The 10,202-nt window shown below is 45.3% G+C and overlaps 1 protein-coding gene across 10 annotated transcripts in view; it reads right to left on the bottom strand.

Moving 5' to 3' along the window:
• SEC31B (SEC31 homolog B, COPII coat complex component) overlaps positions 1–10,202 on the bottom strand; it is a 59,638-nt gene that overhangs the window by 23,084 nt on the left and 26,352 nt on the right. For 6 of the 10 annotated variants that reach the window (XM_041744408.1, XM_041744413.1, XM_041744410.1 and 3 more), the window contains 7 exons: positions 7,313–7,490; positions 6,597–6,908; positions 6,270–6,328; positions 5,819–5,965; positions 5,396–5,515; positions 4,872–4,943; positions 3,502–4,641 (listed from right to left, as the gene is read on the bottom strand). In XM_041744408.1, the coding sequence (XP_041600342.1) occupies positions 4,462–4,641; positions 4,872–4,943; positions 5,396–5,515; positions 5,819–5,965; positions 6,270–6,328; positions 6,597–6,908; positions 7,313–7,490 (1,068 nt within the window). In that variant the 3' untranslated portion in view covers positions 3,502–4,461. Of the gene's footprint in view, positions 1–1,419; positions 1,589–1,779; positions 2,546–3,501; positions 4,642–4,871; positions 4,944–5,395; positions 5,516–5,818; positions 5,966–6,269; positions 6,329–6,596; positions 6,909–7,312; positions 7,491–10,202 lie in introns of those variants that run through there. The other 4 variants (XR_005986094.1, XM_041744416.1, XM_041744415.1 and 1 more) reach the window with 3 other exon arrangements.

The raw sequence follows: 10,202 nt of genomic DNA, 5'->3' as shown, positions 1-10,202 counted from the left end.
TCTCTTTTTTTACAATTTCCTGCACCCCTCCCCCATTTTTCTGCTGCCATGTCTCTACCATAGCCACATCTTTTTTCTGCAGAGCTCCTCCCATGCTTCTGTTAGCTCCCTGCTAACTGTTGGCAGACACTCCAGCAATCTAATGCTTTTTCTCTTGTTCCCTTTTCCTGAAGAAAAACTGTGACAAAACTGACCCAGGAAAAAGCACGTCTTTGGGGACTATTTCCTAAAGGCAGGGCCTGAAGATGGAAGAAGTGGGAACCCTAGAGGGCCCACTTGCTCGTGATACTATGTCTTCAGTGGACTTCACCAGTCAGGCAGTGATCTTCCTAGACAATCACCCGAAGAGCTCCAGACATACCCATAATGTCTAGGAACTATGTAAGGGCAGATTACCAGTCATTTTCTATCCCTTAAAGGAAACTTCTTGCTCAAAACCTATTTCTTCCTAGCAACCAACTTTACCTCTCCTCCTGCCCCAAAGGATCCTTGTTCCTCTGAGCCAAGACTGAGCTAAATAAAGCCAATTTCCCATTCAGACCCCAGTTTGCACCTCTAAAAGCAGGTCATAAGGAAGGAGAAGCTGGGACCCTTCCTTTTCACAAAACTGGATCTCAAATAGGCAGGATTCAGGGCATTGGATACTTTTCTTCAATAGGTAAACTTCCTGCAATGAAACTTTCCAAATGGAAGCTCAGCACCTTGAACTTTAATTTATTACTGGCACTGTGGTATGTGCCTTATTTTCTAGGTATTGAACTTATTCTTGGGGACGTAAGGGAGGGTGGGTAGAAGATACGTCTAGGCCCTCTCTTCCCTCCCACCTTGCCAGAACATGCCTTACTCCCCCCAAGGCCTAAGTAGTTATGCTGGCCTGACTGAGGCTAATCTGCCAACAATTAATGAATCATCTACGTAAATCTTACACCAATACATTCACTCAGTAGCTAAGACTCACTGCTTGTGGTGCTTGAGACAGAAGCAGTATAGCAGGGACTTGCTTCTTAAAGAGGGCTCTGGAAAGGGAAGAGTCAATCCCTGACAGACTCTCTGTAGCCAAGGAGCTTCCCAGCCATCTCCCTTCTCCTAAGCTGGTCATGGCTCTGGACACAGAACTACTCTTTAGGAGAACTGCTCAGATGCCAGACCACCTCATCCTACCTTCCAGAGTAGAGAGAACACAGAGATGTGGCTCTAAGTAGGTGGGGGGAGGGGAGGCTGAGGCTTTAGGGGCTGACCCATGAGAATGGAAAGACTCCTTTTATTCCAGATTGGGACAGTGGCTGGGTCAGACCCCAAACCCCTGGCCTCATCCCTACACATCCTCTGGTCGGCTAACACTTACTGAGGAGAGAGGTTGCTTGCCCTTCCTCACAGGGGACACACTTCCCTTCAGGGTCTTTTGGTGCTTCATTTCCAGTTCTATCAGCAAAAGGCCTTTTTTGCTCCATCCCTCAGCTTTGATCTGGGCCTTTTGAATCTCCCAATGTGTCCTTCTTCCCTAATCAAGCAGCAGCATATACTAACCTGGCTGTCCCACTTGGCAGAATTACTTGATAGTGTTCAGTAAGAAAATCTGGCAAGACAGCTAGAAAATATAAAAGTACAGAGTTGTAAAGGAAAATTGCATTCTCCAAGAGGTCTCTCAGCATAAAAGTAGGAATACTATTGTGCTTCATATTTGATCATTCCAGGTCAGTACTTGAAACCTGTCATGCTGCCAGAAAGTTCTTTCATAGGTTGTTGTTCTGTATTCCCAAATGGATATGATTGATACCAGATTCATCTGAGTTCTATAAAGAAAACTTTATTGAGCTGCCTTAGATCTGTATTGCTTTTTTTCCTCTCTTGTATTATCCATTCATTCATTTGGTCATTCAACAAACACTGGTGGGCAAATAGAGTGGTGAACAACACAACAACCTCCCTGCATTCATGGAGTTTAGGTTCTCTCTTATACTCAATCACCAGGGCTGTGTTCCCCTTTGCAAACATGGACAACTCCAGAACAGTTGCTTGGGAGGACACTTTGGAGGTCAGCTAGACAAACCTTTTGTTTTACAGACTAAAAGTGATGCTAAAAAAGATGTCTGTCTTTGTTCAGCCAACTAGTAAGTTACCATGGGGTACATACTGGAACCCTGGTCCCTTCCCTCCTCTTGTGTCCTCTTTAAGGCCCATCTATCTCCACCAGAGAGAAGCAGAAGGAGATCCTGAGAAGTGACAAGGACACTGGGTGGGGGAGGAGGGGCGCAAAACACTGTCCTTCCTGTCCCTGGCCTGTGAGCCTACACACAGGCAGGGCTTTCTTTCCTTGAAAAGAATCTCAGCCTCAACTGGCCTTAGCAGCAGGTTAGGGCAAAGACAGAGCCAGGGTCGCGCTCAGCCCTGGTGGTGCTGGCGGTGGTGGGAGGGGAGGGCAGGCCAGGGCACCCTCCTATTGTGGGTCTGGATTGGATGCTTCCACTCATTCATTTCCTTTTAATTAACCCGCATTCCTGGAGGAGAAATATTTATGTTGGCTCCCATAGAGGCAATCCGCAGACTGGAAAGAAGGGGGAAGAAAGCCTGCCTTAGCAAAACAATATCTCTAAAGAGCTCAAGAAGAGAAAATAAGAGAACAAAATGCCATTAAAATAGCCTTCTACCCCCACTGGAGTCAATGAAAACTTCATTTCACATGCTAATCCCCCCACTCCGCCCCTTCTCTTCTCACAACACCTTTCCCCGAAAGTGTTTGGGAAAAGTCTTCGCAGTCAGTACACAGCTCCCTGCAGCTCAGACTTCTCCTTGTGTTAGTTCAGGGCCCCAAGTGGGGCTCTCGCTCCAGCAGCGGCTTTTTTCTCCCCCCCTTTAATTTAAACAAAGACTTCGGAGTTCATCAACCTCCCACTGAAATTCACAGCTGCTGAACAAACTAATCCCCTCTCCCTGCCTTTCTTCCCTTCAATGGGCTCTTGGCTTCAAAGACACTTTGGGAAAGGACTTTGCTGGGGCTCACACTGCTTCATCAATAGAAGTTAGTGCAAGTATTATCTGAAGAGCAAGTGGCTTTACAAACAAATACTGCCTAACAATCCCTTCCTCCCAAACACACACATCTAGCCCACAGACATGATGGGATCTACAACAGGATTAGAGATAGTACCCCCGGCTTCACACCCAGCCCCTTTGTGTAGCTGAGCTCAGCCCTGAAGTGTTGTGGGGAAAACCCTAGAGCTGAACGTCAGGCACAGATGGAGACAGACAGACACACACACACACACACACACACACACACACACACACACACACAAACACACACAGCAGCAGAGTGGCCACAGAAGCTGCAAGGCTTTCTCCTTGCATCCTCCTTTCTTCAACTTTCTAGACTCCCCATCTGTCCTCAAGCCTCTCTCCTGCTTTATTGGGGTGCAGGGAGCACAAACAAAGAGGCTAGGAAGAAAGATAAGGGCAAAATAGGATCTAGAAGAGATAATAATTGGAAGAGGACTGAGGAAACCAAATCAAAGCAGCTTTATTGCCCATTAAGTACATCAGTGCTTCAAATACAAAGTCCAACCATGAAAAGTACAGCCAGAGAAGGCAGCCCTGAGACATGTAGGGGCTGAGGAGAAGGGCCTCCAACCCTTGAGGAGCAGTGCTAGAAAAGTCTTTTGTTAATATGGCTCCAATTCCAGAACTGGGCTTATGATCACAGAATGAATGGTTGAGGGCCTTGGGCCAGGGCCCAGACAGGTCAAGTCAGGACCATTCCCTGCAGGCAGTGGTCCCTCTGCTCCTGTTTCACAGCCTAGGACAGCTCCCAGCAAAAGGCAGTGCATCCTTTCTATATTCCACCTAACCTAGCCCACCCTTACAATACTGGTAGAAGAGAAGGTCCTTGTAAAAGGCCAAATTTCCTCCTTTTGGTTCTGCTCAGCACCAACCCCTCATAACCTTGACTTGTTCAAAAAATGAACAAGAGTTTACTCTACCCCAGCCTCTGGGGCCCAGAGTATAAAGGACCTGGAAATATGAAGTCAGAGCCAAGAAGGTAAGGTCAGGCTCATAACCCAGAGAAGGGAAAAAACAAAAGTCCCACAAGATGGGTACAGCAGAGGTAGACTTGGAGGTACTGATCCTGCTCACCTCAGAAGCCACTTAAAACAGAATATCCCTAGGAGAGAAGACGAACTGTCCTGGGTCCTATCAGAGTACAGCATCAAGGCAAGTGAAGAGCCAACTCTGTGCTCTGCCTCAGAGGCTGAAAGAGTCTTGGGCAGATTCTAGAAAGCCAGGCATAAAGGGGTGGAAAGCAGGCACTCTGCTAGTTTAGAGGCAAGCCCATAGCATCATATACCTGGCAACAAGGGAAGAGGGGTGGGGGAAACAAAAAATCTATTCCAAAATTCCCCCTTTTCTGCAGGGAGGAGTTAAGTAACAGCAGAAGTAGGCTCCTCACAAGAGAGGCTGCCTGGTTTACACGTGCAACTTATGAGCAATGCTGAGGACAGACTTCAGGACAAGCATGAAGCTGGAGACCTCGCTGAAGCTGCTGCAGCCCACCACCTGGGCATGCACCGCAAGGCCCTGCTCAAAGTTTCCTGCGTCCACACATCGGGCAACCTCATGGAGCCCAGCCAGGACATGAGGCGAGAGCTGTGGAGGGACGCACGCTTAGGTCAGGGAGCCCAACCCAGCCCCTACCCTGGGAGCATGGAAGGGTAAGAGATGATTTGAGTTCTGGAGCCCAGTCTGGGCAAAATGTGTATGTATGTATTTTGTGGGGAACCAGGTCGGTGAGACCTATGGGAGAGGACACTGGGGTCCCTTTGGCCATGGTGATGGTGGAGGGCAGGGGGCAGAGGAGTACCACTAAGTGTACTTACTGTGCCCTGGCAGAGCTTATCATATAGACATTCTAGACGTTGGGCTGCATTATCCAGCTTCCGTTTTGTTTTCTGCAGGGAGGAAAATGGATTCTGACTCCAACCCCTAAAACTAACACTACACGGGACTATAAAGAATCAGTGTATCAGAGCTGGAACCACTTAATGCTATTGCTTTCATTTCACAGGAGAGGAAATGAAGGCCCAAAGAGGATAAGTGACTTGCTTAAGTTGACACAGCCGGTGCATGAACAGCAGGTCTCCTGACTCCTAGTTTCACCCTCCCTCCAGTGCCCCGTACTGCCTTTCTAAGAGGTAAGCCTCAATGTTGCTGGGGCCCTGATACCGGCTAGCTAGGCTCAGACCAGATAAGCCCCTCCTTGCCCCCAAATAAGTATAAGATGCAAACAGCAGGCCCAGAGACCATGAGAAAAGAGTCAAAAAAGGAATTGATCTACAGCTCAGGAGTCTGGGGAACAAGCTAATGGTGTGAGGAGGACATCATGGGGAAGGCTCAGACTTACTAAATCAGTGGCAGACAGGGAGCAGCACTGTAGAAGCTTCTCAAAGCTGGTCTTCAGGGACTGATGCTCTGGAGGCAGCTCCTTCCTTCCCACCTTCTCAGGAGGCCACTGCTGAAGTTGCTAAGGAAGGAGCAGGGAGACAGGATAGACGGGTAAGCTGACCTTCTCATAGCTGCCCTATGGACTAGTCCTCAGTGAGTCAATGTCACACTGCTCCCACTCAAGCAGAGCACAGCTGGGGAGTGGGGTATCCCCTCTTCTCTGCAGTAAGGACATTTGGCACCTGCCCACACCCGTTCCCCAGTGCAGAATCTGCCTTCCCCCCCTTGAGGAATGAGGCCCAGCCACCATGCTCCCTGTTTTTCTACACTCAAGGAAAGTCGGTGAGTTTCCAAGAGGAGGGGAACATGCTGCTCCTGTCACCTGCAGGCTGAGTTCTCCTGGTGCTCCCGGAGGAGCATGGCCCCCAACAAGGACAGAAGGCTGTGAAGAAAGGACTCCTTGTGGCTCAGGGGTGAGGCTCACAACTGGAGCAGTAATCGGTGCTGGGGGCATAAATGTCCCTGGAAACTAGAGACAAAGAAAGAAAGGCATATGAGTCTAAGTTGAGCGACTTCCTAGACCCTGCTTTGAGAGAGTAGCAGAAGATCTGAGTGAGCAAGGGAACAGAGCAGCATGTCGGGAACCAGGAGAGGGAGAGACTGATACATGTATGCAACAAGGAAAGAGGAGAGGGATGAGGGGAGAAGAATGAGTAGAGAAAGGGACAGGACTGTGTGTGTCCCTGACTAGGGGACAGGCTAAATGCTGGAAGAAACTAGAATATAGGTCATTGGTGAATGTATGAGGGGCAGGTAGCAAGAGATACACTGACCTCTTTCCTCTGGAGGTTTGCCCTGGGCATTAGGGCATTTTTCAAGGAATCTTGAAGTCCTGCATAGCACAAAGATAACATAGCACATGAGGTATATAGGGGTACAGTTAGGAGCACTTGAAATCATCAGTCTGAAGATCAGCAAGATCATTTTAGTTGGAGTTGATCACACTTCCCTCTGCAAACCAGCCATACTCTCAGTTGACATTCTCCAACCCAAAGGCCCCCAGTTCATTGGCTTAAGGAGAGACTCCTAAGGTGGTAGTGGAGAGGGAAAGAGAAGGAGGCAATGACCCAGAAGAGAGAAGCCATGGAAAGAAGACTGACCTTGTTGAGCACTCGAGGGGCCAGTGGTTGGGAGGACACTAGAGCATGTAGTACCGGGCCCTCCTGGAGGGTGTGTCATGGGGAAATTGACAGGTGGGGCTAGAGACTGGAAGCTTGTAGGGCTAACACCTGGTAGTCTCACAGGAAGCAGAGGGAATAGTCGGGTAGTCTCAGCTATAGAAGTAGAGCCAGGCTGTCTGATGTCTGGAGTTGCCATGGGTGGAGGTTGACCAGGAAGAGGCCATGTTCCAGGGAAACCCATGGGGTTAGGAACTTGGGCTTTTTGCCTTAACAGAGGTGGCTCAAATAAAGCTGAAAAGGAACAGAAACAGGTCATTTGCCACCAAACTTCAACTTGGGAGAGACTCAGAGCATATCAGGTAAGAATAAGGCAGCAATAAAACAAACCTAATAATGATAATAAAAAATTAATATTTGTGTATGGAGATCTACCATACACAAAGTACTTTTAACTATTCCTCACTTGACACTAAAAGCAATCCTGTGGGATTGAAATGACCAACATAACTACTCTCACTTTTCACAAGAAACAGAGTGCCTAAGTCTATTTCCCATAGATACAAAGCCAGTAAGTGATAGTACTGGGGATTCAGAGCTCCTCTCACTACAATGTAGATGTAATGCCCCCAAATCCATTCTGGTCATGCCAACTCTTTGCCTCTGTGTTCTGCCCAAACAAATCTTCACTTACTCACCAGGTCTTACACCAGGGCACAAGGGCAAAGGCGGGGCTTCCTGGGGCCCAGGTGCCCTGTAGTCACTTATATTCTGAGTTTGGGAGATTTGATAAGGGCTAGGATGGGAAGGAGTCAAGGGTGTCACTAGTGATGACCGAGGTGTGAAAATCCTTGGCCTTGGAGCTGAAATTGGAACCTGTGAAGAGAAAAAAGGGTCAGCACTTGGAAAGGAAAAGAAAGGTAAGTAACTGAAAATAGAAGAACAGAATATGAAACAAAAAGCTAGCTCCTAAAATAAAAATCAACAAAACTGATAACTCTATAAAAAGCGACAAAGATGAAGAGAGAAGACTCAAATCATCAAGATCAGGGATGACACAGGGAATATTACAACAGTCCCTGCAGCCATTAAGGAGATAATAGAGGAATATAAGTAATAAAGTTACAAATTATTGTTAATATGTATTATTAACAAATTATGTTAATAAATTTGACAACTTTGAAGAAATGGCCAATTCCTCAAGAACCACAGACAACCAAACCTCGTCAAAATTAAATAGACAACTAGAATAGTTCTAAAATTATTAAAGGAAGGGACACCTGCGTGGCTCAGTGGTTGAGCATCTGCGTTTGGCTCAGGGCATGGTCCTGGGGTTCTGGGATCAAGTCCTACATCAGGCTCCCTGAAAGGAGCCTGCTTCTCCCTCTGCCCATGTCTGCCTTCTCTCTCTGTGTCTCTCATGAATAAATAAATAAAATCTGGGCAGCCTGGGTGGCTCAGCGATTTAGTGCCGCCTTTGGCTCAGGGCATGATCCTGGAGACCCGGGATCGAGTCCCATGTCAGGCTCCCTGCATGGAGCCTGCTTCTCCCTCTGCCTGTGTTCTGCCTCCCTCTCTCTCTTTGTCTCTCATGAATAAATAAATAAAATCTTTAAAAAAATGTTTAAAGGGGATCCCTGGGTGGCTCGGCAGTTTAGCACCTGCCTTTGGCCCGGGGCACAATCCTGGAGTCCCGGGATCAAGTCCCGCGTCAGGCTCCCGGCATGGAGCCTGCTTCTCCCTCCTGTGTCTCTGCCTCTCTCTCTCTCTCTCTCTCTATGTCTATCATGAATGAATGAATGAATAAATAAATCTTAAAAAATGTTTAAAAACAAAACAAAATTAATAAAATGATAATAGTAAAAATATATGACAAAATTTGACAATAATTCATAATTCAGCATATCAGGAATAGAGGGAAACTTGCTCAGCCTTATAAAGAGTATCTACAAAAAACCTAGCTAACATCATAATGGTGGAGGACTGAATATTTTTCCTTTAAGATCAGAAACAAAGCAAGGATGTTCACTGTCACCTTTCTTATTTTAGTACTACAATAAGAATAAGGCAGAGAAAGAAATTAAAGGCATATAGACTGGAAGAAAAACTATATTTGCAGATAACATGACTGTCTACATAGAAAATTCCAGGGATCCACAAAAAACTCCTAGAACTAATAAATGAGTTCAGGAAACTCATAACTGAGCATTGAAAAGTCACAGGATACATAACACAAAAATATCAATTATATTTTTATATACTAACAATAAACAAATGGCAACCAAAATTCAAAATGCAATTACCATTTGATTGCAAACTGCTCAAGAGAAAATTAAATACTGATGTCTGAATTGAAAAAACGTCAGGATATGTATGATGAAAATTATAAAATGCTGATGCAAACAGCATTGGAAAGACATACCAAATTCATGGATAGGAAGACTCAATATAGTAAAAATGTCAATTCTCTATAATTTGATGAAATTCTTGCCAAAATTTCAGCAAGTTTCTTTGCAGATACAGACAAAATTACTTTAAAATTTATATGGAAAATGCAAGGTCCTAAAACACCCAAAGTAATTTTGAAAAAAGAAAACCAGGGGTGCCTGGATGGCTCAGTCAGGTAAACCTCTGCCTTCAGCTTAGGTCATGATCCTAGTGTCCCAAGATCCCGGTGTCAGGCTCTTTGCTCAGTGAGAGTCGGATTCTCCTTTCTCCTCTGTCCTTCGCCCTGCTCATGCTCTCTCTTGCCCTCACTCTGTCTTTCAAATAAATAAAATCTTTTGAAAAAAAGAAAAAGTGCGAAGAATTATTCTTCCCCATTTCAAGACTTACTATATAGCAGTAGTATTGAAGTCAGAGTGGTATTATGAGGGAAGGACACACAGATCAATAGAATAGAAGAGAGATCTGAGAAATAAAGCCATACAAATATGCCCAGTTAATTTTTGACAAAGGAGCAAAATTGATTCAGTGGAGAAGAGACAGCCTTTTTATGCATATCCATTGTGTGTGTGGGGGGGGAAGCAGCAGCTTAACCTAAACTTCCCACTATATGCAAAATTTAACTCAAAATAGAACATGGACTTAAATGTAAAACATAAAACTATAAAACTAAAAAAATAAAATAAAATAAAATAAATAAATAAAATTATAAAACTTTTAGAAAAAGAACACAGGAAAACTTTAGGGGACAGTGGACTGACAAAGACACAAAAGGCATGATCCATAGAAGAAAAACTATAAATTGGACCTTATAAAATTAAAAATCTTTGCTTTGTGAAGGGCCCTGTTTAAAAGATGAGTAGACAAATTCTTACATAGTTACACACACACACACACACACACACAGGTGAAATTTGAATCTATGGATTGTATTAATATCAGTTTCTTGGTGTGGACATTGCACTATGGTTGTGTGGGACACTGGCATGAGGTGGGATAAGGATGTGATGCATGAGACTTCCCACTACATTTCTTTGCAACTTCCTGTGAATCTATAATTATTTCAAAATAGAAAGGAAAGAAGGAGGGGTGGAAAGATAGAAAGAGAGAGAAGGAATTGGAGTAGAAAGATGAGGCAGGAGA

Source organism: Vulpes lagopus, chromosome 2 (assembly GCF_018345385.1).
Source record: "Vulpes lagopus strain Blue_001 chromosome 2, ASM1834538v1, whole genome shotgun sequence".
NCBI classification, from domain to species: Eukaryota; Metazoa; Chordata; class Mammalia; order Carnivora; family Canidae; genus Vulpes; species Vulpes lagopus.
Note: the sequence above shows the minus strand (reverse complement) of the source record. Positions and strands in the feature narration are given on the sequence as shown.